Here is a 27,369-nt window from a genome sequence, read left to right on the forward strand (position 1 = left end):
CTTTTGGTCCTTGAACCAAACCAAAATAAAACACAAACAAAAAACCCCCACACTGTCTGAAATTAGGAAAGGCTGTCTGCTCTTAGTATGGGAAATTCCCAAGCTTTTCCTTGTAGTTTATGACCTCTGAATTTCTCAAATATGATCCCTAGTCATTTCTTTATTTTCAGCCTTAAAGCACTGCATTCTTCCCACTTTTTTCTTTCATGAAATATGAAGCACATACTTAGGACTATGAATGTATTTAAAACTTTTTGCTTCCAACTGGTCCTCTTCTCAAGTTACTTTTAAAGCCAAATGATCTTATTAATGGTGAATACTTTTGTCCAGAGTGCAATTTAAAACAAGTAAAAAAAAAAAAAAACAACAAAAACAAACAAACAACAACAACAACAAAAAAAAAACACCTCATTTTTCAAAACTCTGTAATATCTCCAGACTCTGGGCAAGTTGGAAAATCACATCACTTTATTAATACATCATTGAATAGAAATTTCGCCTATCCCTTGACTTCTCTATGTGCATCACTATCACTACAGATTTATGAGGAAAACAAAAACTTCATAAAATCCAGTAAATTTACTACTAGCTGAGGGTTTCAGTACTTTAAAATTTATTTAGATGCAACAAAGTTTTACAATAAGATGTAATCAACATTTGAAGTTCCATTTAATAAAACTCGTTTTAACCTTCAGCCATATAACTAGAAATTGATAAGTCAGCATAGTATCTCTTGATGAGAAAAAGCTTCTTTTTTTGTGAGAAAAATCTGAAATTTAGAAAGAGCTCTGTTATTAATCAATCCTCAATAATTCAGAGAAAAAAAAACAAAGCATTCAGCAGACAAAGTGAAGCATTTCATGCACACTCATAGTATTAAGATTTTTTTTCCCTTCAATTTACAACTTCTCCTTAAAGCCCACCAACCCATAGTGATCCCCTCCTCTTCTGAAATTTTATAACATTATCAGTCCAACTCAAATAGCAATTATTTAAAATCATCTCAGAGACGGGGCCTGGTGGCTCACACCTGTAATCCCAGCAACTAGGGAGTCTGAGGCAAGAAGATTGCAAGTTCTTAGCAATTTAGCAAAGAACCTCTACAACTTAGACCCTGTCTCAAAATAAAAAAATAAAGTAAAATAAAATAGTAAAAAAAAAAAAAAAAAAAAAGGACTGAAGACGGGCATGGTGGCCTGTAATCCCAGTGGCTCAGGAGGCTGACGCAGGAGGTTCATGAGTTCAAAGCCAGCCTCAGCAATTTAAAGAAGGGCTAAGCAACTCAATGAGACTCTGTCTCTAAAGAAAATACAAAATAGGGGACTGAGGTTGTGGCTCAGTGGTAGAGCACTCGCCTAACGTGTGAGGCACTGGGTTCTATCCTCAGCACCACATAAAAAAATAAATAAACAAAATAAAGGTATTGTGTCCATCTACAACTAAAAAAAAAAAAAAAACTCAGTGGTCAAGTGCCTCTGAGTTCAATCCCTGGTGCCCTCTCTCTCCCCGCCAAAAAGGACTGAAGATAGAACCCATTAGTAAAGTACCCCTGGGTTTAATCCTCAGTACCAAAAAAAACAAAAAAGTAGTATCACAGGTTATATTTTTGCATGAATTTTGCCTCCCCCTACTAGTGCATGAGTTCCAAGGGCAGGCTGCATGTTTTATCATTTTGACACGTCTCCTACCTAGACCCACACTAGTAGTGTACTTCACTCTATGACCATTTTCCATCACTCTACTTTCTCCCAATCCTTTGTTTTCCTTGTAACTCTTTCAATGTTCACTAATCTAGAAGAAAATAGTATTTCATATTCTAAACATGATTCTCCTATTTTGATAAAACTAACACACCAAATTCCAAAATGTAGCCTTTTAGGTCAATTTTTGGAATTACTGTATTTTTCTGAAGACATCATAATCTAATCAGCATTAATTGTATACCCACAGTGAGGAGGCAAAGTTATAAAATGTAGGCCCACCAGTTAAAAACAAAGGACTTTTTTTTGTTATCTACTGTCTCAATCTAAACATTATAATGTTACACAACTTACCTTTTTCAGTACAGCTTTGTGTTTATACAAAAGCAGACAAGTTATTAATAAAATAAAAAATGAAACAAAAATAAATGGTATCACAAAAAATACCATAGTTTTCGTCCGTACGCCATCTAGGATTAAAAATCACACAAAAGGGAGACTGTTAGAGGCTTATATCTAATTTTTTTTAACATTTCTTTCTTTTTTTAGTTGTAGTTGGACACAATACCTTTATTTTATTTACTTATTTTTATGTGGTGCTGAGGATAGAACCCAGGGCCTCACATGTGCTAGGCGAGCGCTCTACCTCTGAGCCACAACCCCAGCCCCAGCCCCTTATAACTAATTTTTGAAATCAAATTATTTTATAAATAAAGTTCTAGTTAATAGTGAAGAACTGCATTACACCTTGCAACCCGGCAGCCCCTGCTGTGTTTGTCAGTGTGTAGATGCCACAGTGGTATTTCAGTATATACCATTCCATTCATTTGTGAACTACTTGTTTATACAGAACAATTACTTTATTGAACTGTGACTTTTTTCTGGCTAGTATCAAAGATAGAACCCAGGACCTTGGCATGCTATGCAGTTACTCTATCACTGAGCACCGTCCCCTAGCCCCTGAACTGTGACTTCTTTTAATTTCAATCAGAAAAATAACTACCCTAAGTGCATTTCCTGATATGATTCTGTTTAAAATTTGACCTTGTGAATTTTCATTTAAAAATAGCACTGGGCATGGTTGTGCATGCCTATAATTCCAGCAATCCAGAAAGCTGAAGCATAAGGATTGAAAGTTTGAGGACAGCCCAGGAAACCTAGTGAGACCCTGTCTCAAAATTTAAAATAAAAAATAATAAGGGATGGGGATTGAGCTCAGTGGTAGAATGCCCTGGTGTTCAATCTCCAATATTAAATAAGTAAATAGGATAAAATATTAGTCAAGCGATTAAACAAATATGTTCTGTAAATCTTTTAACTCTCAGCAAATCAAATGTTTACTTATATCACCTGATGCTGTAAGGAGCAGGAGCTCGTCTTCAATAAAAATATATGTGTGCATGAGGAATGGAGCTAGTCTTTTTTTAACAGCAGATAAATTTTTATTCAGCCTCTTAGCTCACAGCATGAGGTAAAAGAAAAACAGTTCTTCTTAATCAATATTTTACAAAGCTATAGTAAAATATTTTACACTTCAGGAATTTCTCAAAAGTTGGGATCCAGTAAACAAATTTTAACTCCTTAAATTTTCTGGTGACCCTTCCTTTATGAAAGTAACAAGTTCTAATTAGCTATATAAATTTTAGGGCCAAGTTTTATCACTGTTGCTGTCTTTAGATTTGAAATGCTGCTATTTCAATCATCATTCAGTGATTCTACTTTAGAAATTAGTTTTGCATTTGGTAGAATCTGGGCATCAGACTGTTCTTTCTTTTCATAAACCCATTCTGATTCAATCTCCAGTATAGCCTTTTGTTCTTTACTCATAGCCAGAAGTGATTTATCTCATCCTCTGATAACCTGGACTATTCCAACCTTAAAACTTGAAGGCTTGACATTTTTCTTTTTCTTTGGACTCATTTGAATATTAGTATCAACAACAGTCCTTTCCTGTAGTGTTCTAGTGTACCAACAATGAACATCTCTCTTTTTCAGAAAAGTTGGTTTTATTCCCCGCCCCTTGTGTGTATGTGCATGTGTGGGGGGGAGAGGGGCAGATACTAGAGATTGCACCCAGGGCCATGATTCCATTAAGCCACATCTCCAGCTTTTTGACACAGGGTCTCTCCAAATTTATTGAGGCTGGCCTGGAACTTGAGATCCTTCTGACCCAGCCTCCCGAGTCACTGGGATTATCGGCCTGTGCCACCACACCTGGCTATCTCCCTGTTTTAGAACAGATTCTGTGAATTTGGGTGGCCCCTCATCTGGAGTCTCTTTCATACTTGCTTTCTTTTGAGTTAAGCTTCACATTTTTCACTTGCTGGAACACTTATACTTTTGGCATCACTAAAATGCTTACTTTCAAAAAGATGGTAATAGACTGTAACTAAATGCTCTTATTAGCTGTTTGGCTACAATTTCAGTGTTTCCTAGTAAATTATGCTCTTCAAGAAATGACTGTGAGCCAGGCATAGTGGTGCATGCCTGTAATCCCAGGGGCTGGGGAGGCTGAGGCAGGAGGATCGCAAGTTCAAAACCAGTCTCAGCAAAAGTGAGGTGCTAAGCAACTTCCTGAGACCTTGTCTCTAAATAAAAATACAAAATAGAGCTGGGGATGTGGCTCAATGGTTCAGTGCCCCTGAGTTCAATCCCCGGTACCAAAAAATAACACGATCGTGCATAACAAGACTTCTATTTCTACATGAATATTAGACTTTCAAGAAATCTGTGTTTGGTTGAGGTGTTTGCTAACTTTTCTTCTCCATTGATAGACTACATAGGAGACATTGCTCTCCATAATTGCAAAATACATTGAGAGAAAATTAATTTTCTAGCAAACAGCTACAGTTAATTAGTTACTGTCATTTTAGCTCATACCTACTATCCAGCATTCTTCGTCACTCCACTCACTCCAAAGTCCATCTTCTGAGCAATAAATATTCACTTTGCTTCTTATTAAAAAGCAGAGTTGTTGGCTTTCATTTGATGTTCTCGGGATGTGGATTTCATTTTCAACTGTGGTGGTCTAAAAGCCAAGGGGAAAAAAATGAGATGTCATTATTTGATCTAATTTCAATTAAAGAAATTCCATCTGTCATTTTCAATGTGGGTTTAGATTTTTTTTTAAGACAATATATGCATCGAAAGAATAGAAAGGTATAATCCTAGAAGTGATTATCTCTCTGTATGGTGGGGGTTTTTTCAATCTTTTTTTTTCTTCCCTTCCTTATCTATATTTTAATTTTTTGCTAAAGTGATGATAAAGACAGCATGTGTGAGAGGGCAAAATTCCTTGGTGTTTATAATGCCCATTATAATAGACTAGTGTGAAATCTCCCTGTTCCTATAAACTGGAAGATGCTACATCCACTGAGTTTCCAAAAGACAGAACCATCATGTAAATGTGGTTTCTATGGAAACTATAGAGTTCATATACATAAAGCTGGGTTTTTTTCCTCTTGTTCTTACTCCATAAGACATGTGTAATAGTACTTGGATTGACATGAAACTATCATTGCAGATACAAGAATATCTCAAATTGGGTGATTTCATAGGGAAAAAAAAAACACTAAAGTAATTACTTCAATTTTGCATTTCTAAGAGCTGAAAGCTTTTCCCATCCAAAATAACAGTTTTTCATTTGTTGTAACTTATCATAATGTAGTGTAGATTAAGTCAACTGGGAATCAGATCTTGATTACAGTTCTAGCTGTGTAATTTGATTGTGAAGTCAATTCACCTCTCTGGGACCTGTAAGTCAATTCAACAACTAGTTTTCTCCTCTGTATATGAAATGAATTAATTAGAATTAGTGGCTTACTTTTTCCCACCACTCTCTAAATTGGAAACCATGAATAAAATTAGCATATAACAATGTGGGGTTAAACAACAAATACCACATTGTTGATGCTGTTTGGTAGTTTGTCTTAGAACTCTTCCCTACTTCCCCTGTGCTAAGCCCCTCTTCCCTGGTTAAACCAGTCCCTTGGAGTAGTGCCATATTCTAATTTTGACCTCATGGTTTTTCCTCAAGAATTGTTTTTGTGCTGGGCATGGTGACACACTCTGGGGCAGGAGGATATGAGTTCAAAGCCAACCTCAGCAACTTGGCAAGACATTATCTCTAAACAAAATATTAAAAAGGCTGGGGATGTGGCTCATTGGTTAAGCCCCTCCGAGTTCAATCCCTGGTCCCCCAAAAAATAATTGGTTTTTTTTTGGTCTGTGTTGGGTTTTTTTGTTTGTTTATTTTTACCTGAGGCCTCTTCACAATCCATTTTAGTCCCTTGGTAACTTTCATTTATTGATAAAAATTGGAAACAAGTGACTAGATTATCTCCAAAATCCAATATTGTTTTAAAGTCAGTATGACTGATTATGCTTTCAGACTGGAAACATCTTTCTTTTGTCCACTAGATTTGAGTTTCTGGAAACTAAGATACATGTCATGTTTCATTCTTTTTGTGGCTAGTAAATGATTTGTGTTCTCAAGTGTCCTAATTTATGTAAAAAATGCTATGTTTTGACTTTCCTAAATAAATTCAATGTTCGTACCATCTGGGAAGTTTCATCTCCTGTGAGCACAACTTCATAAATGAAACACTGAGCTGGAATGGGTCCTTTAGGTGTGCTCCATTTCAGGTTAATTTCAAATATATTCTTCACAGTAAGATTAAGATAGTCTGGTGGCAAAGGTTTAACTGAAAAGCAGAAGGAAACCATTTTAACATGGAGGTTGTTAAAATTAGAACCTTATCCAAAGGTGGAGACATCCAGGGTTAAAGGAGGTGGCTCAAGATTATTTATTGCCTATGATATGAATTAAAATCATAATCACTTGCCAATCAAAATGAGTTTATTGAGAAACTTGGCTATTTTGGAACTCATTTTTTAAATATATCTTATGCTGATAAATATTTAAACCCAAGAGAAAAGTTAGAAGATCCAAACCATTCTGATAATTTTCCCAGTTTGTAGCTTAAAAAACAATAACCACAACCATTACTACTACAACTCGTACTAAATGCTAACCCCTTATGTTGTGCTTATGACAATCAGACAGTATAACAGGGATGCTGCAACATGATCTCATTCATGTCTCACATTAAATCTATGAGGTAGTCACCTATTATTTTCATTTTACTGATATGGGAATTGAAACACATGTTAAGAAACTTGCCCAAAGTTGCACAACTAGAAAGTGGTTGATTCAACATTCAAACCTACTGACCCTAGAACCTGTCACTCTTTTCACTGTTAGAACTGAGAACAGACTCAGAAAATAGCCAACCATTTGCATATCATGGCCTGGGAATAAAAGATTCCATAATTACTCTGTCACTCACACTGAACAAAGTACTATATGCAAATTCTTTGATGCTGGGAAATAAACTAAGATTTCTAAATTAAAATGATGCTGTATACTTCATTCCATTTCCTGTTTTCCATATTTCCTCATACACTAGACTTGATATTTCTGGCTTTGCACTTCCATGAGTCTCTTCATCTCTCTTTCTCTCATTCCCTGTCTGCCTCTATCTCTCTCTCCCTCAAGTGGTTGGGGAAAAAAAAAAAAAAAAAAGAAGAAGAATTTGAAGTTGTTTGTTTATATCACCTATATTTTGAAGTTGGAAAATGAAATAGCTGGATCTGATAGGCTTGGATTCTGATGATCCATTAACACAGACAAAGAAATCTTTATAGTCTGATGACTCCAAAGAAGGAAAAGTGCATCCAACATTTACTCCATTAGACTTGATATAATCAACACACTGTGATGCATGTTCCAAGCCCTCATACCTGTAAAAAGAAGTATTGCAAGAATTGTGTTTAACAGTACCTGCTAGTGTCATGGTGCATCATTTTCAATTATCTTAAAAAACCATGTGAATAAAAAAATTTAATAACAAAATATTTAACACCTACTATATGCTGCATGCTACAAGTACTAAGGATTCAATAGTAGGGAAAGCAGACATCGACTATAATTTCATGGAGCTTACAATCTGATAGTAGTCTGCACACAATCTCAAAGATGAAACGAGGATTCTTACTCATGTAATTACATCATGTTGACTCACCAACAGGATTTGAGAATCAAAGAATAAGATTCCTACTAAGAAATCCTAGGGTTTATATAAATAATCATGCATGATGCTGCCTTTTTAATATTTTACTGGGAAAATTATTGTGAAAGAAAGCACATCAAAAAGTAGACTTACAAAATATTGTTTTTTTTTAATAAAATGAATGAAAATCCTCTGAGTATACAAAACACATTAAGATATAAATCTCAGAAAGTCAACTGTGGGTGGGGGGAAGAAAAGGAGAAGTTTTTTGGCAAGTACATGTCTAATTTTCCCATTCTCCTAAACAAGAAATGTCATTTTAAGTTAACCTCATTCCGGTAATACTGTTAATGGGAATTAGGAGTGGGCGGTTCCATACTGATTTCTAAAGTAATAAATGCCTGGTTTATCTTCCTAAAAAAATAGCTTGCAATGCAAAATGTAACATTTGCTTTAAAAGCAGTCAAAGTCTGTTTTGAAATTGGGCCAAGATAGAAGCTGATAAGATGATAGTGAAAAGAGCTTGACTCTACTAAATTAATTTTATGCCAAATATTGACTTCAGGCAGAGTTTGCAGAATTGTAGTCTTATGGTTAGTTCACCTGATTAGAGTTTGGAAGACTTGACTTTTGGAAGACTTGACTTACTTTGTGCCAGTGGAGAAGCCCAGGCCACCCACTTTTCCCCACTCTCTAATATGTTAGTATTTATTCCCCCCATTCCACTAAGTGAGGTTAAATTTGCATTGAACATGATCCATTGCATTCAAGAGAGTAGTTCCTTTGTCTTATTCATACTTTTATCTTGGAACTTAGTAGATGCTTAATATTTGTTGAATTAAGAACAAATAATTTAGACCTTCAAAAGTTACCCATCCACTTCTAGGTGAGGAAACTGAGGCCCCCAAAGGGGAAATTATGCACCCAAGGCCAACAAGTTAAATGATGCCAGAGCAGGGATTAGAATCTAGTTCTAAGGAGTATTAATAATTTATACCTAGTCATGCATACAGTTTTCTAAAGAAAGATGTCATGATAATTTGAACCTAAAGCTCACAAACTGCTGCACTGTGTCCTCTCTTAATTTTTATTTTATTTAGTAAATGCATAAGTTCTGGTACTTACCTACCAATTTACCAATGCTATCATTTGTTTCATTCATTTATTTAATATGTAGTGCTATTAGCACTCCAGAAATGGTCAAAAGAAATATAAGAAACAATTTATGCCTGCAACTCCAAAAAGTTGAAGAGACAAAGAACACATGTACAATTTTAAATACCATCTAAACAATAAATAATTGAGAGCTATAAAAAGTAATAGTTCAGAGAAAAAAAACCTGAACAGAAGTTGACATGATCAGTAAAAGGTCCATGAAATTGGAGAGTAGACAGGTTTTGAAGGATGAATAGGAGTTGGTAAAAGAGAGAGCCAGAGGGCATCCCAGATGGCAACACATATATAGGCATAAAAGGGCATAAACACAGGTGAGAAAACAATGTAGAGATGGATCTAAATGGAGTGGTACATTCGCATTGGTGATAATAGAAAGTACTATTGGAAAGGCAGTGACACAAGGAAGCAGAGACTTGAATGGCAGGCTAGAATTCACCGTGGGGGCAATCTGTAGCTCCCAGAGGTTTTTGAACACAGGGGTGGCATATAAAAATGGCCATGTAAGAAGATAAATCTGGCTACAGCGTGCAGAACGAACAGCAAGGAGTCAGATTGGAAGGGGAGGGATTAGAAGCAGAGCCATCATCATTTGGGAGGCTATGACAATCATCCAGATGTGAAATTAGGGGAGACTAAAGTGAGCTTCTTACGATAGAGATGGGGAATGAAAAGTAGATGTGCAACTTTGCAAAGGAATATCAGTACCTGGGATCGTGCTACTATGAAAGAAGCAAGGAAAGAAGGAAACAGAAGAGTTAAGATGGCTTTAAGTTTAAAAGCCTCAGTGACAGTTAACAAAGGTAAGGAGCCAGAAAATGGATACTGTTTAATAACTAATTTTTAAAGGGGTAAGAATACAGGGAGTGGTGGTGCATGCCTATAAACCCAGTGTCTTAGGAGGCTGAGGCAGGAGGATCATGAGTTCAAAGCCAGCAACTTAGTGAGGCACTAAGAACCTCAGTAAGACCCTGTCTCTAAATATAAAAAAGGGCTTGGGATGTAGCTCAATGGTTAAGTTCAATCCCTGGTACCCCCCTCCAAAAAAAAAGAGTAAAATAAAAAGGCAAGAATACAAAATACACCCAAATGTTTTAGATTATAGCTCTATCTATCTAAAGGATACAAAATTTAATCAAGTATAAAAACAACATTCTATGATCTCACTCATAGAATGCTTTATAGAATCTGCAGCCAAAACCCACTTACTCCCATTGAAAACCCCAAGTAATTTTTTAGCAGGGAGGTACTGAGGATTGAACTCAGGGGCACTGGACCACTGAGCCACATCCCCAGGCCTATTATTTTGTATTTTATTTAGAGACAGGGTCTCACTGTGTTGCTCAGCACCTCACTTTTGCTGAGGTTGGCTTTGAACTCGCGATCCTCCTGCCTCATCCTCTTGAGCCACAGGGATTACAGGTATGTGCCACCGCGCCAGGCAAAAATTCCAAGTAATTATAATCAACACCATCAGAAATACAAATCTGATAAATACAGTGAACTTAATTTAGTGGAAATATAGTAAAACATATTGTGGACTGATTTGGTAGATATTTTCCTAACATGGAATTCCAACTATAAAAATACTTACCAATAAAACAAGGTGTAATTGGTATCCAAATGTGCACCTACGCCAGGTTTCCAAGAACAGATCAAATATTGCCAGTTGTAATATACACAAACCATGTCCTGAATTTTAGTTTCCAGACTTCCTAAGAAATGAATGAACTATGAATACTTCAAAGACATGATAATGAATCATTTGCAAATTCAAGTGAAATTTTATTTCAACTTCCTTTGGCCTCACTACTTCATTTAGCAATCAACATAATGGGAATATTTTTAGAGGAAGTTATTGGAACTCACTGACACTAACAGATGCCAAAATATTAAATTGCTAATTCTATGATGCTGTGAGGAGTTGAGCAAATACACATTTACTAACACGACCCCCATACTGGCGATTGTATTAATGTATTAAGATTTAGGGTTTTTTTGGGGGGGTACCAGGGATTGAACTCAGGGGCACTCAACCACTGAGCCACATCCCCAGCCCTATTTTGTATTTTATTTAGAGACAGGGTCTCATTGAGTTACTTAGCATCTCGCTTTTGCTGAGGCTGACTTTGGACTCGCAATCCTCCTGCTTCAGCCTCCTGAGCTGCTGGGATTACAGGCGTGTGCCACCAACACCCAGCAACATATAGGTTTTTGTCAAACATCTTTACTGAATTAAATAATTCAAAAAGGCATGTCACTCGCTACTAAGAAGGATTCTATTTTGTGCCACACTGTCACTGGATCTATCGTATATACGTTCTGGTGCCCAAGATTTAAGGAAGTTATTCCCTACGTAGATTGTTCTGCTAACATTAAATGTAAAAAGGGAGCCTTGTTTTAACCTTGTTCTGATGTCCAGTAAGTAGCTTCTGACCATGAACTTTGAACTTCTGATCCATTTGTGCATTGCCTTGACAAAAGTGTGTGTATCTTTGCTTCAATCCCTTGGTTAAGATCAAACCCATCTTTATAATACAGGTTCTTAGTAACGATGGTCTGTTTGATAAAAAGACAAGACAAAGTCAAACTTAGAAACAGCCATGGTATAGTGAACCACACTAATAAAACTGAGAGGTTATTGATACCCTGGAAAGTTCCCAACATCTAAGATACTCCTGGTGATTATCTGCTCTGTTGCTCCAGAAATATTTGCAGCAGGAATCACCTCTGTATATAATATTGTTTGATAAGATTATTTGAATCTTAGCATCTAATTCAAAACAAAAACAAAAACTTCTGGAAGAGAAAAAATGTTCTATGTCTGTAACCAACTTGGAACCAATTTGAGGACTTTCACATACCAAATATACATTACATGGCAAATGATTTGACCCTTGACCCTTCCAATATAATATGAAGCCTTCAGGAATCACATAAAGTAAAATCCTGGAGGTATCTGAAGAAAGATGGACAAATTGTAAGCTCCTGGAGGATGAGAATCATATATTATTTAATTCTTATATTCCTGATATCTTACAGAGTGGCTAGTACAAAAAATTGCTAAATAAGTGTTTATTTGAATTGTCCCTTGAAACTACTTAGCTGAATTATGGAAGTAACAGGATGCTTTCTACCACAGGAATTTTCAAATGAACGTGATTGCCAAGGAAGTAAATAGTTCATAATTCAATCAACTTTCATTAAGAACTTACTACAATACATACAAAGAACCAAGTTGTGTTTGGTGGGGCACAACTTGGAGTCAAGTTGCTTGACTCCTACAGAGAAAAAAACCCACAATACAGTAGCATATATAAAACCCATGTCTAAATCTATAAGTACTATGGATAAATATAGTCTGAGTGTATCCCCCAGGGGTTCATGTGTTTGAAGCTTGGTCCTCAGTGTGACAATGTTGGGAGGTGGTGGAACCTTTAAAAGGCAGAGTGTAGCAAAAGGTGATTAGGTTATTGGGGGCACTGCCCTCAGAAGAAAATAATGTAATTCTCTTAGGATGCCAATTAATTCCTATAAGAGTGTCATATTATAAAATGTTAAGACTGGTCCCTTCTCACTCTCTGGCTTCCTATCTCACCATGTGATCCCTCCCTTTCACACATGCTTCCACTGTAATGCCATCAGCCTTCAGTCCCTCAACAGAGACTGAACAAATGGGCCACACAATCTTAGACCTTCAGCCTCCACCACTATGAGCCAAATAACCCTTTTTTTCATTATATATCACCCATCCTCAGGAATTTTATTATAGCAATGGAAAATGGACTAAAATAATAAGTAATTATAAAATATGGTGAAACAAGTGCTCTTCCAGTTCATATTCCATGGGACCAAGTATCTTTTTTCCTGTACCTCCAGTGGTAAGTCTTAACAGTAGATGGGGCGAAAACATATTTAGCAGGATAGATAGGAGATATACACAGACACGGTAGTTTGTTTTATACTAATTAGAACTATTGCAATATGAGAATTAGAGTAGACACAGTAGTCAGAAGAACCACAAGTAAATATCTAATGATAACTCTAATATTGTAAGTACATGCTTTACTTACTTTCCATCTTTCACTATTGATGTTTCTGTACTGTAATTCGTATTCTATTGTGCATTCCTTAAAATTTTCCAGAGCCAGTGGAGGTTGCCATTGTAAATAAAGATAACCTAAATATCCAGGATCCACTATCACAAAATCCTGAGGAGGATTAACTAAAATAAAATCAATAAAATATTTTAACTTTTTCTTTGTATTTTATGACAAAGATTAGTAAATACAGATTATCTCTAAATGTCCATTAATGATAAATAGATAGACAAAATACAGTACATCTATGCAACGAGGACATTATTTAGCCACAAAAAGGAGTGAAGTACTAACATATGCTACAACATGGAAGAATTTATATTTTGCTAAGCGAAAGAAGCCAGTCACAAAAGACCGCATATTCTATAATTCTATTCATATAAAATATTTAGAATGGGAAAATCCATAGACATAGTAGATGAGTGGTTGTCAGAGGCTACAGGGAGCAGAGAACATAATGTGATTGTTTAAGGAGTTTCTTCGAAAATATTCTGGAATTTGATAGTGGTAGTTATTTCATAACTTTGTGAATGTACTAAAAACTACTAAATAGTACTTTTGAAAAAGGTGAGTTTTATGTTATATAAATTATATCTCAATCTAGATTACTGCTACATCGTTGTTCTCTCTTTTAACAAATCACATAAGTGCCAGGAGCAATGGCACATGATTGTAATCCCAGCGGCTTGGGAGGCTGAGATGGGAGGATCGTGAACTCAAAGCCAGCCTCAGAAAAAGGTGCTAAGCAACTCAGTGAGACCCTGTCTGTAAATTAAATACAAAATAGGGCTGGGGATGTGGCTCAGTGGTCAAGTGTCCCTAAATTCAATCCCCAGAACCCTCCCCCCCAAAAAAAAGAGAAATCACAAAAGCAAAATGTGACCTTGGTGGGTGGCATTAGTGGAATATTGATGAGCATAGCTGCTTTCCAAAATGTAACTTTGATTCTCTGGAAACTTTTTTTACAGAAATAAAAAATTCAACATGGAGGGCTGGGGCTTTAGCTCAGTGGTAGAGCACCTGGTTTGCACGTGTGAGGCACCTGGTTCCATCCGGCAGCACCACGTAAAAATAAGTAAATAAATAAATATATTGTGTCCATCTACAACTTAAAAAAAAATTTCAACATAGAGTTTTCCCAGTCATGTACACGAGAACTTGGTCTAGGATGGGAGAATTTTATTACATAAATGTCTCTAATAGCAATAACTAATTAGTATTAATTCAGTATTTAGTATACACATAAAATATTGTGGCAAACACAAAAAAGGAATGGAAAAATATAAAATATGTCTTCTATGGATAAGTGCCTTAGAATTTGGAGAACAGATCTTTTTTTTAATTGATTATTTAAAGCATTACATAGCTCATGATATATCATCTTTCATACATTTGACTCAAATTGTGCTTTGAACTCCCTTTTTCACCCCAAATACAGATTGCAGAATCACATCTGTTACATATTCATATTTTTACATAATACCATATTAGTGACTATTGTATTCTGCTACCTTTCCTATCCCCTACTATCCCCCCTCCCCTCCCCTCCCATCTTCCCTCTCTACCTCCCCTGCTGTTGTTCAATTGTCTCCCTTTTTTCCCCTCCCCCTTGCCCCTCATAACCTCTTATAATTTTATGTATCATTGAAGGTCTCCTACTATTTCCATGTGCTTTCCCTTCTCTCTCCTTTCTCTCCCCCCATTTGTCTTTGTTTACTGTAGTCTTTTCCTCATGCTCTTCCTTCCTGTTCTGTTCGTAGTTGTTTTCTTTATATCAAAGCAGACATTTGGCATTTGTTTTTTAGGGCTTGGCTAGCTTCGCTTAGCATAATCTGCTCTAATGCCATCCATTTCCCTGCAAATTCTATGATTTTGTCATTTCTTAGTGCTGCATAATACTCCATTGTGTATAGATGCCACATTTTTTTTTTATCCATTCATCTATTGAGGGGCATCTAGATTGGTTCCACAGTCTAGCTATTGTGAATTGTGCCGCTATAATCATTGATGCAGCTGTATCCCTATAGAGCGCTTTTTTAAGGTCCTCAGGGAATAGTCCGAGAAGTGCGATAGCTGGGTCAAATGGTGGATCCATTCCCAGCTTTCCCAGGAATCTCCATACTGCTTTCCAAATTGGCTGCACCAATTTGCAGTCCCACCAATAATGTACAAGTGTACCCTTTTCCCCACATCCCCGCCAACATTTATTGTTGTTTGACTTCATAATGGCTGCCAATCTTACTGGAGTGAGATGGTATCTTAGGGTGGTTTTGATTTGCATTTCTCTGATTGCTAGAGATGGTAAGCATTTTTTCATGTACTTGTTGATTGATTGTATGTCCTCCTCTGAGAAGTGTCTGTTCAGGTCCTTGGCCCATTTGTTGTTTGGGTTATTTGCTATCTTATTGTTTAATTTTTTGAGTTCTTTGTATATTCTGGATATTAGGGCTCTATCGGAGGTGTGGGGGGTAAAAATTTGTTCCCAGGATGTAGGCTCTCTATTTACCTCTTTTATTGTTTCTCTTGCTGAGAAAAAACTTTTTAGTTTAAGTAAGTCCCATTTGTTTATTCTTGTTGTTAACTCTTGGGCTATGGGTGTCCTATTAAGGAATTTGGAGCCTGACCCCACAATATGTAGATCGGAGCCAACTTTTTCTTCTATCAGACGCAGTGTCTCTGATTTGATATCTAGCTCCCTGATCCATTTTGAGTTAATTTTTGTGGATGGCGAGAGAAAGGGATTCAATTTCATTTTGTTGCATATGGATTTCCAATTTTCCCAGCACCATTTGTTGAAGATGCTATCCTTCCTCCATTGCATGCTTTTAGCCCCTTTATCAAATATAAGATAGTTGTAACTTTGTGGATTAGTCTCTGTGTCTTCTATTCTGTACCATTGGTCCACCTTCCTGTTTTGGTACCAGTACCATGCTGTTTTTGTTACTATTGCTTTGTAGTACAGTTTGACCTCTGGTATCGCTATGCCTCCAGATTCACATTTCCTTCTTAGAATTGCTTTTGCTATTCTGAGTCTTTTGTTTTTCCATATGAATTTCATGATTGCTTTGTCTATTTCTACAAGAAATGCCGTTGGGATTTTGATTGGCATCGCATTAAACCTGTAGAGAACTTTGGGTAATATCGCCATTTTGATGATGTTAGTTCTGCCTATCCATGAACAGGGTACATTTTTCCATCTTCTGAGATCTTCTTCTATCTCTCTCTTTAGGGTTCTGTAGTTTTCATTGTATAAATCTTTCACCTCTTTTGTTAGGTTGATTCCCAAGTATCTTATTTTCTTTGAGGATATTGTGAATGGAGTGGTTTTCCTTATTTCCATTTCAGAGGTTTTGTTGCTGATATACAGGAATGCCTTTGATTTATGCGTGTTGATTTTATAACCTGCCACTTTGCTGAATTCATTTATTAACTCTAGCAGCTTCTTTGTAGACTCTTTTGGGTCTGTTAAGTATATTATCATGTCATCCACAAATAGCGATAGTTTAATTTATTTGGAGAACAGATCTTATTGCCACTTTCCGGTTAATTGAATCCTCCAACCTAATGAAATTTCAGAGTTGTCCCAAAAAATCTAGTAGCACCATAATAGTGCCCTCATGTTGCCTTTTTGCTAATTATTTCCTCTCATTTCTTCCACATTATCATTTTAATTCCTCACTTTATAATCCATATCTAGGTGAGGAATTGAATTCACAGAAAGAAATTGTTGCACAGATTATGATGTGACCTGGGACCCGCCCCCCAGGCACCTATAAAGAAGATCTCTATGGAGGATGAAATGACAATCCTGTTGTTTCGATCCTTATGGCTAGAAATTTTCATCAAGTGAATTATTCTAATTATCTTTGTCATTAAACATGATTGAAAAGTTCTGTAATTATTTCTACATTTCACTTTAAATTGTTATATTCTTATTTATCTAATTTTCATAAAAGTAAGGAGAATTATCAAGGAAAGATTTGAGGTGGTTAAATATCAGGCAATAAGTTTTCAGATATCCTTCTTTTTTTTTTTTTTAGGAAAGACTATACAAGAAGTATGGAAAGTGCTTTTTTTGTTGTTGTTGTTTGTTTGGTTTATTTTGTTATTCCTGAGATAATTTTTCGAGGGTACTAGAGATTGAACCTAGGGGTGCTTAACCACTGATCCTCACCCCCAGCCCATTTTATCTATCTATCTATCTATCTATCTATCTATCTATCTATCTATTATTTATCTATTATTTTGTGCTGGGTATTGAACCCAGGGCCTTGTGCATGCGAGACAAGTACTCTGCCAACTGAGCTATATACCCAGGCCATTTTTTATTTTGAGACAGGGTCTCACTAAATTGCATAGGCCAGCTTTGAACTGGTAATCTTCCTGCCTCAGTCTCCCAAGCTGCTAGGATTACAGGTATACACCACCATGCCTGGTTTATTTCTTATTTTCCTTAGGGCCTCACTAAGTTGCTGAGGGATTCCTGGAATTTGTAATCCTCTGGTCTTAGCCTCCTGAGTAGCTGGGATTACAACTGTGGGCCACCACACCTGGCTTCCTGAAATAATTTTTAAGAACAATCCACCTACCAGTTATGCACTTCCATAAGGTAGACTGAAAAGAGTTAATATTCCTAATTTTAAAACTACTCCACTAATATCAATTTCACTTGTTGTTTTACCTTTTATTTCTGTGCTTGAAGAGAAAGTAGAGCTAAATTCTGTGCAAATTAAAAAGATAAATAGGCATCTGAGATCCAAACAAATGAAAGCCATTTCTCTAAGATTTAGTATCTTGAAATCTTCTCTCTAGGAAAGAAAATTACAAAACTGAAATATTTTACACCAAATAACAAAGTGAATTAATGTGATGAACAATACTTTTGGGAGCTCTCTGTGTGCTTTCTACCCAGAATTGGGAAATCTGCCCCACTTGAGCTATGGAAATAGAAATAATCAAGTCTATCACAAGTGGAATCAGAATGGGAGAATTCTGGTCTCATCTTTCTAATAACAGTAAAAACAAAGCAAAACAAACCCAAGAAGACCTTCAACCCCTCACCCATACACATTCACACTTTCTACATGCTTTGGACATTTTAAGATGACTTCAAATAGCCTTCAACATGAAGGAGTCAGGCCCACCAGAGCATTTTTATTGGTGCATGGGGCGGGGGAGCAGTTACAACATTAGTCTCCATAGCAATCATCTTCTGCCCAGCAACATAGAAAACATACTGACACTCTTCTGAGAAAAAAAAAAAAAAAAACATTGGAAGCTGACTACTGAGAAAGCCTTAGATAATTTTGCTGTATTTCTTCATAACTATTAAATCATCATCTTCTTCTCTCACACTTGTCCCACTTTTACCTTTGTCTCCTGGATCAGGAGATAGCATCACCATCCTCCCAGTTTTCTGAATCAGTAACTTGAAAGTCTCCCTCAAATCCTTGCACACCATTAGCACTATTACTTTCTCACTTGAGTATCTTATCATCAAAGATCTCCTTGTCCAGTCTTTCCTGCCTCCAGCCCCTTGTCCACACAACCTACAGAAAGGATGGGCTTTCTAAAGGGAAAATGTAAGCTTATTGCTTTTTTTTTTTTTTTTTTTTTTTTGGCGCTGGGGATTGAACCCAGGGCCTTGGGCATGTGAGGCAAGCACTCTACCAACCGAGCTATATCCACAGCCTTTATTACCTCTTTTTAGAAAGTATAACATTTCACTGCCACAGAATACAAGATAATCATTCTTTTATCCTTGAAGAATACTGTTTCTGTGATCAAAATGTAAAGGATTCATGCCTACAAATACTTACTTAATAAACTTGCCCAAGATTATACAGCAAATTAGTAATTGAGTTGGATGTACAACAGAGAGCCTATGATTCCCAGCATGGTATACTTTCACCTTATTATGTTGGGCCCAAATGCTTGGCTCACTGTTATAAAAGCTTTCCTCTGGGACCACAGTGTTTAAGTCTTCCTTCAATTAGCTAATCAGACTGAAGCAACACTATGCTATTGTTTTTTTTTTTTTTATTCTAAGCCTCATAAAAGCACAAGAGGATTCCATTTTTCTTACTGAGATTCAACAAATATTCCTCTCCTCATTTCCTCCTTCCCCATTCATTAGTCCCTAGCTTCCCATTAATTCATCTGTAAGTACTAGGTAGATTTGGTTACCAAAAGATTACAGCTCTTCCCCAGAGCTACTCCCAGAGATTAAGATGAACACACTGGTTTCTGTTGGGCTCAAGGCATTAAATTGGACAAAGAAATGTTTCCATGTCCTGTAAGGACTAATATAGTCAAGTTTCCCTTAAAATGCTATCAAAGAGAGCCTAACCAAGCTCTCTCTCCTCTCTCCAGCTGTTCTTAAAACTTTCATAGCTCTGCATAATGTACAGCATAAATGCTAAGTAGAGAGTTAAAAAGTCATTTGCTTCTGTTTTATAGAGGCTAGTGAAATCTGATTACGACTATTAAAAAGCATTTCCTGGATCGACTCAACACATTAAAGCATACGAAACAGAAAAGCTGGCTTCTGGAGTCCTTCATAGAAAGATCCACAAAAGGAGCTCCTGAGTTACATCTAGGGTCCAACCTAGACTTTCCCAAATGAGCTCATGTAAATTATATCATTGGCTTCTGAGTTCTAGGGTTGTCACTAGTACAGTGAGGGGCTTTATATATTGTATGGTTACCAGGAAAACTTGAATCTTCTCAGGGAGCAAGGGAGGTAGACCTGAAGACAAAGGGCAGATGGGGAAGGAAATGCAGACATCTGAGATTTGAAAAGTTTCTGGTATACTCCATACCTCCCTGTCCACACTTAAGAACTACTCATCTGGTATTAACTGTTTATTTTTTAAAAATGAGGAAATAGAGTTGGGGTTGTGGCTCAGCGGTAGGGAGCTCGCCTAGCACGTGCAAGGCCCTGGGTTCAATCCTCAGCACCACATAAAAATAAATAAGTGAAATAAAGGCATTGTGTCCAACTACAACTAAAAAATAAATATTAATAAAAAATGAGGAAATAACAACCAGAGATGTCCAAACTCACATAACTTATGGTGCAGAGCTAGGACTGAAAACCAGGCCTCTTGAACCCTTTGCACTAAGAATAAATAAATTTTCTTGTCCTGAGTCTGTCCTAATTTACCAAAAGCATCCTTCATCCAACCTTCCTCAACCTGCTGTCACCACACAAACCATCAACCAGACCATCCAGATTTATTATCGTGACACTTCTGGCACAGGAATAATTCAATATATATGGATTGAATACTTTTTTTGCCACATACTATTCCAGATAAATTTTGCATAAGGTACGAGATTGAATGGCAACAGTCAAAATATCTATAATAATAATAATACCTTCTGCCATTTATTCAGCATTCACAGCACCCCAAGAACTGTTCAATGCTAAGCACTAAACACATATTACCTCAGACAACACTATATAATGTTCAGCCAGCCTTGGACATTATGGCACAAATTTTAGTTTCATCTTAAAGACCAGGAATTGAGACATAGAGAAGGTAAACAACTTCTGTCAAGTCACACACACCATAAATGAGGAGGTTTGGATCTGAATCTAGACTAGTGCCAGAGCCCTTGATGGCCATCACTACACAGGGCTAAATATGAAGAGTAGACTTCTATTTTCAACATACTCAGTTTCACAAAACACTATTGCTGACAGCTTCCCAATGGCAATGTCCTTTGGAATGGCAAACCTAAAGCAATTTCCTCTTTTCAGCCTTGCTTTCCCACCTCTTCAAAGTCATGTAAATTAATCTCCTCACAGAGGACTTAGCTGGGTCAGGGAGGTATAGCTCCATAGTAGAGTGTTTGCCTAGCACGTGAGAGGCCCTGAGTTCCATTCCCAGCAGTACCAAAAAAAAAAAAAAAAAAAAAAAAAATTGGCCAGATAATCTTTGCATTATTGGAGAAACTCCAGGTACTTACCAATACTATGGTTTCTCAAGAATTGGATTATCATAAGCAATTATCACAGGCTCTCCTTTTCTTTCCTCTCCACTTCAGATATATTCATTAGAATCTCTACTATTTTTCTTCTTGTTTGATAACCAAGCACATTGAAAAAATTAGATAGGTGTTCCTGAAATAGCCAGAGGGCCAGAACATAGATACCACAAGTTACAAGATGAGGAGGTTATGGGTGGTGCTAAAAGCCATCTAAAGCAAATTTAGAATCACCGCAAGGTGTTGCAAAAGTTGACAGGACTAATTATTCTTTGGATAAAGTAACAGATTTATGGCAGAGGAGCTTCTTATAATCAAAGGCACAGTGGTGCACACTGCCTCAGCTGCTATGCTTGGAAGCAAATTACATCTCAATTTGCATGTATAAAATGGAGGTAATGATACAAGCCTGACATGGGGTGTCTTAAAGATTAAGTATGTGAAAGTGCTTTGAGAACAGTAGATTACTCTATATACTAAAGGATTTGCTTCTGAGAACTTTGTCACTAAGTAAAACTTGAAAATAAGCTTCAACCTACATATTTGTTCCTAACAATTCAGGTTTTATATTCTACTGTTGACAACTAGGCACTTACAATTAATCTCCAATTTCTACCATCCTTGCTGACCTATTATTCTGCATTTATTAATCTTTATCTTTTTTTAAAGAGAGAGAGAGAGAGAACTTTTTAATATTTATTTTCTAGTTTTCGGCAGACACAACATCTTTGTTTGTATGTGGTGCTGAGGATCGAACCCGGGCCGCACGCATGCCAGGCGAGCGCGCTACCGCTTGAGCCACATCCCAATCTTTATCTTAATAACAATAATTTCTTGCATTTGTCAAGCTTTGTATAATTTATAAAGAACTTGTTGAATTCTCTTAATAAATCTGAACATGCATAAAATTGTTATTGAATATTTACAAAATGTAAAACTAGGTCTTAGAGAGATTATCTGACTAGTACAGGTTCTCACAGCTGGTAAAATCCATACAAAAAGGAAAGGAAAGAGAAATAAGGCACAGAAAAATGTCCTAAGGGTAATAATGTATAATACACCTTTTTTTTTTTTTTTTTTTTTTTTTTTTTTTTTGGTATCGAGGATTGAACCCAGGAGTAATCTACAACTGAGCCACATGCCCAGACCTTTTTATTTTTTATTTTGAGACAGGGTCTTATGAAGTTGCTTAGGGCCTCACTAAGTTTGCTGAGGCTGGCTTTGAACTTGCGATCCTCCTACCTCAGCCTCTCACCACACTGGGATTACCGGCATGCACCTCCATGCCTGGCAATATGCTTTTATTTTTTCTTAAGAAAAATTTCTTCTCTATATTGTCAAAAGAGAAGAAGGAGGAGAAGGGGGAGGAGGAGAAGGAGAAAGAGAAGTTGTTTTCTCTGAAGTGTCTGAAATAATCATAGGCTTTTGAATTTATTCTATTTTAAAGGAAATGACTAAGTGGCAGAAATAAATAATTATTTATTAGAAAATGATGAATGAAATTTTGCAAAGTCACTAAAGTGATTTCTTTAAAAAGGTGGGGGGGGGCACATAAACCAGGAGCAATGGCAAATACCTCCAGCCCCAACTTCTGGGGGACTGATGCAAAAGGATCACAAGTTTCAGGCCAGCCTGGGTAACTCAATGAGACCCTGTCTCAAAAATAAAAATAAAAGGGTTGGAAATGTAACTCAGTGGTAAAACTCCCCTGAGTTCCATCCCCAGTACCACACACAAATGAATAAAAATAAAAATGACATAGGCATGATTTTCTGTTACTTTTAAGTAATAAAAAAATAATCAGTGTTACAAAATTTGATACTTTCCATTCACACTTTTTAAAGTATCTAAAAATATCAGCTAAAACATTTAGAATAGGGATTGGGGAGAAAAGAAATTTGGATAATAGAGAAGGAGAACTTGAGTAGAGAGAAATGGAAAAGTAGCACGATTACATATTTTGTTTTTTTTTTTTTTTTTTTTTTTGTACTAGAGATAGAACCCACCACTTCACATGTGCTAGGCAGGTGCTCTACCACTGACCTACATTCCAGCCCCTAGGATTGAATAGTTAACCTACATCTGCAGGTGAAATGATCAACCAGTAGGTTCTCACATGAGAAAGCATTGACCAGGAGACCTGGGCTCTGGCATCAGCTTTGCCAGGTAACTTTGGAAAATTATAACAGCGATCATAGTTTATTTAGTTCTTATTAAATGTCCACCTCTGCATCAGGTGCTTGATATGGATTAGCTCATTTGAGTCTCCCAAACATTGATATTATTATCTTAATATTACAATTTTACAAATGAGGCATTTGAGGCTCAGAAAATTTAAGTAAACTTCTCAAGTTCATAAAACTTAAACAAGAAAAGATGTCTCTATATGATTTTAAAGACCATGCTCCTTTAACATATAATACTGTCTTTCAAATAGTCTCATTCTGAGATGATCAATTTTCTCTCATATAAGTTATCCCTGGGATAACATTCTCAATTTCATCAACTAATCTGCTATGTATCCAATTACCATTTCAGGATGTGAATCAAGATCACTGGCTTCCTGGATAACAAATCTTGCTTCAAGGAGACCATCCACCACATTTAATGTCTACTCATAGCTTCTGGAGTATGGCCATGACTCAACCTCATAATCAAAGAATCTGGAAACTGCCAGGCCTTGAGATCTAACAACATGCTGAGATCGATACATGGCGATCATCAGCCTATGACCTAGTGATGAGTCAAACCTAATTTCATTTTTAAAATAACATATCCTGCAGTGTAGAAGCTTATAAAGAATGCTGAGGATGATTTTATGTACATTCAAATACAAAAGGCATTAAAACAGATTTATCATGTTTGCCATTAGTCAAGTAGTATAAGTAATTTCCTACAAAAGACACAAGGCATTTAAGCACATGCAGAAAGGTAAAGTAAGTGTAGACAAATGAAATACATATAGGGTTTATTTTTAACAAATATCATTTCATATCCAGTTTTACATAGCATGATTATATTTGTATCCCTTCTAAGATTGTATACTAACATTGATATATGTTGATATTTATTGAATATGTTCAATAAATATTGGCAAAACATAAGTAGTCATTCTACTCCATAATTATTTAGATGCTTTCCAGTATGATATCCTGAATTCATCCAGCTAACAAGTTTCCTGAAGTGCTGTCAAAGCTAGAGAATTCAGTTTTGTGCTACCATGGCAACATCCAAGTTTACAGTGTTAATTCATGAAGCATTCTACACAGTTCAGAATTTGTTCTTATTCCAAGAAGGTCAGAGATTTGTTATTTTATAATCCCACCCAACAAATCACCAACAAGCCTTTAAAAAAACAGTGCATTAAAATAAATTTTTATGACCCTGAGGGGGGAAAAAAACTGTAGGTCATCACTTAGTAAATATTCCTTAAAACAAGTCAAATTCTTATTATTAATATACCTTACTTTCTATCCAAATGAAGTCCCAGCTGAAGACCAATGCACTCACTGTCCTGCATTGCTGCTCTGGAATTAGCAAAACAATCTCTTTTGTTTCAACAATCCTCCACACTCCCAGATGCTCCCAAATACTTGCTTGCAAATAGACAGCATGTACTGTACCCAAAACATTCACGTCATGTAATTTCTTCAAAAGTAAGTAGTAGGGTGTGCTCCACCCTCTTAACACTCAGTAAAAACAGAATATGAAATGTGCAACAGCAGGTTTTATAATCTTTTGAGATTATTCCACAAATGTGCTATTTTATGTCCATAAAGTATAGATTATAAGAACATGGAAATGTGGTATTCTATTACATATAGGACCTTCAGTTAATAAAAACAAATATTTCTATCATTATTCAAAAATTGTTTTGGGGACACTACTATATACCAAGCCCTGTCATAGGTCCTGGGCCTACAGCAGTGAACAAAACAGAGTACCTACCCTCATTTCTGGTGTGGGAGACAGACAATAAACATATTAGATAAGTTGTGTAAAAGTAAATAAGAGGATAACAAGGAAGAGGGTGATGGAGGTTAATTTTAGAAAGGCTGGGTAGGGAATGCCTCTCTGTGAGAGTGACATGAAAGACCTCAATGAGGGAATGGATCAGGGAAAGAATCTTCCAGGTAGAAGAAAAAGCACACTTTTAAATCCTAAAGCAGAAATCATTTTAGTAGTTCCTGGAATAGCAAGACCAGTATGATAGGAAATAGGAAAGGTTAGAAGATAATTTCACAAGTATAGGCAGAAAGTAGGCTGTGGTAAAGAATTTACCATCTATTTTTAGTGAAATGGGAAGTGATTAGACAGTTGTGAGCAGAGTGATATGATGAAAATTGCATTTTAAAAACTATTGTATGTATTTAAAAAATAAAAGCAATTAAAAAAAACTATCATATGGATGGAAGAAAAAAATAGAATAACCCAGACTAGAGCAAACAGTGACTCGGACCAGGATGATAGCAGTGAAGATGCTCATAGAATTTACTGGTGAATTGAGTGTGGAGTATCACAAAATGATGCCTCTATTTTTGCCATGGGCAATGAGATAATTGTTTAAGGGGTCTAGGGATGATAGTTAAGAGTTAAGTTTGGGATGGTTAAATTTGAGCTGCCTAACTAATATCCAAGAGGAGAAGATAAGTAGGCAGTTGGATACTTGACTCCAGAGATTGGGGAAAAGATCAGAGATATAGATATAATCTGGGGAGTCATCAGCAGAAAGAAAGTATTTAAAAACCATAGAATCAACTGAAGTCATCTATGGTATAGTGTAGATGAGATAACGAAAAGAGGGCCATAGACTAGTGTCCTCAAATATCCAGAGGCTAAATAGATAAGGAGGTGCGAGGAAGGGAGACCAAGAAGAGGCCAAAGAAGTAAGAGGAAATTTCAGAGTTTGAGGTATCTCAGAAAACAAGTGGGGGAAGTTTCAAGTATAGAGTAACAGACAATGTCAAAAGCTGTTGATAGGTAAAATATGATGAGGCCTGAGAATGGCCTATGGTGCTTAGCGAAATATAGATAATTAGTGACATTAGTAAGGGAATCCATTCAATGGATATCAGGGGTTAAACTAAGAGTCAAGTGAGTTCAAGAAAGAATGGATGGGGACTGGGGTTGTGTCTCAGTGGTAGAGCGCTTACCTAGAACGTGTGAGGCACTGGGTTTGAGATTCTCAGCACCACATATAAATGAATAAATGAATGAATGAATAAAATGTATTACATTCATCTACAAGTAAATATATATATATATATATATATATATATATATATATATATATATATATTTAAAAACAAGAATGAATGGAGGCTGGGCGCCATGGCACATGCCTGTAATCCCAGTGGTTCAGGAGGTTAAAGAAGAAGGATCTCAAGTTCAAAGCCAGTTTCAGCAAAGGAAAGGTACTAAGCAGCTCAGTGAGACCCTGTCTCTAAATAAAATATAGAGCTGAGGATGTGGCTCTGTGGTGAAGTGTCCCTGAATTCAATCCCCAGGACCACCCCACCAAAAAAAAAAAAAAGAATGAAGAGATAAAAACTGAAGAGAGTGAATATACATAACCATTAGGGGGAAAAAAAAAAAGCCAAAACATGTTTCCTATTTCCACACAGTCAGCACAATACATATTACTTCATCTCTGTTCATCAAAACGTGTGGGAATCACTCAGTTCTCCAGCAGATACCAGCTAGGTATCTTGAATCTAATTAACTTTGGCATTACCAACCTGAAGATAGCACTGAAGATAGTATCAGATACTACAGGTTGAGGGCTCAGTCCCCAAGACTGCCCCTCCACTTCACATGCCAATCACAAGCCCCTGGTAATGACCTGTATAGGACAGAACTGCTATAAATCAGTGTTGCCGCAATCCCCTCCTTGAGTTTGATTCATTTTTTAGAATGGCTCACAGAACTCAGGGAAACACTTTACTTTCCTTAATTTAATGTAAATGATATTACAAAGAATACAAACAAATAGCCAGATGGAAAAGACAAGCGAGCAAGGCGTGTGAGAAGAAGAGCTGAGTTTCCATGCCCTCTCCAGGCACTTACGTCTGTTCATCTATCCAGAAGCTCCTAAACCCAGACCTTTGGATTTTATGGAGGCTTTAATAAGAAGGCAAGGTTGATTAAATCATTGGCCATTGGTAATCGACTCAATCTTAGCTTCTTTCCCCTCCCTGGAGGTGGGGCATTGTGGGAGAAAGGCTGGAAGTTCCAAATTTCTAAACATATATTTGATTTCTATAGCAAATTTGGTTCCTATAGCCCCCACCCTGAGGCTAATTAGAAGCCCCCAATCATCAGTAGCCATACCAT

General features: G+C 36.5%; 1 protein-coding gene across 1 annotated transcript; it reads right to left on the reverse strand.

Moving 5' to 3' along the window:
- Positions 1 to 622: 622 nt before the first annotated feature.
- Positions 623 to 24,615, reverse strand: IL13RA2 (interleukin 13 receptor subunit alpha 2). Its single transcript, XM_081276545.1, has 11 exons — positions 24,504 to 24,615; positions 21,019 to 21,172; positions 17,726 to 17,852; positions 13,018 to 13,169; positions 11,350 to 11,503; positions 10,539 to 10,659; positions 7,318 to 7,502; positions 6,258 to 6,403; positions 4,581 to 4,728; positions 2,055 to 2,170; positions 623 to 769 (listed from the first exon to the last, which is right to left on the reverse strand). Exons 3-11 carry the CDS (start codon positions 17,817 to 17,819, stop codon positions 719 to 721), a joined length of 1,167 nt encoding a protein of 388 aa, XP_081132671.1. The 5' UTR covers positions 17,820 to 17,852; positions 21,019 to 21,172; positions 24,504 to 24,615; the 3' UTR covers positions 623 to 718.
- Between the last annotated feature and the right edge of the window lie 2,754 nt (positions 24,616 to 27,369).

The sequence above is a fragment of the Spermophilus citellus genome (assembly GCF_964194105.1).
Source record: "Spermophilus citellus genome assembly, chromosome: X".
Lineage (NCBI taxonomy): Eukaryota > Metazoa > Chordata > Mammalia > Rodentia > Sciuridae > Spermophilus > Spermophilus citellus.

What these genes read in the sequence shown, in the direction of transcription:
- IL13RA2 (XM_081276545.1), bottom strand. Translation starts at nt 17,819, where the DNA reads ATGGCTTTCATTTGTTTGGATCTCAGATGCCTATTTATCTTTTTAATT. An exon ending in TTACTGGACATCAGAACAAG is followed by an intron (nt 10,660 to 11,349) that starts GTTAAAACAAGG and finishes TTCATTTCTTAG; the next exon opens with GAAGTCTGGAAACTAAAATT. An exon ending in ACAAAGCTGTACTGAAAAAG is followed by an intron (nt 770 to 2,054) that starts GTAAGTTGTGTA and finishes TCTAAATTTCAG; the next exon opens with ATTTTTCTCACAAAAAAAGA.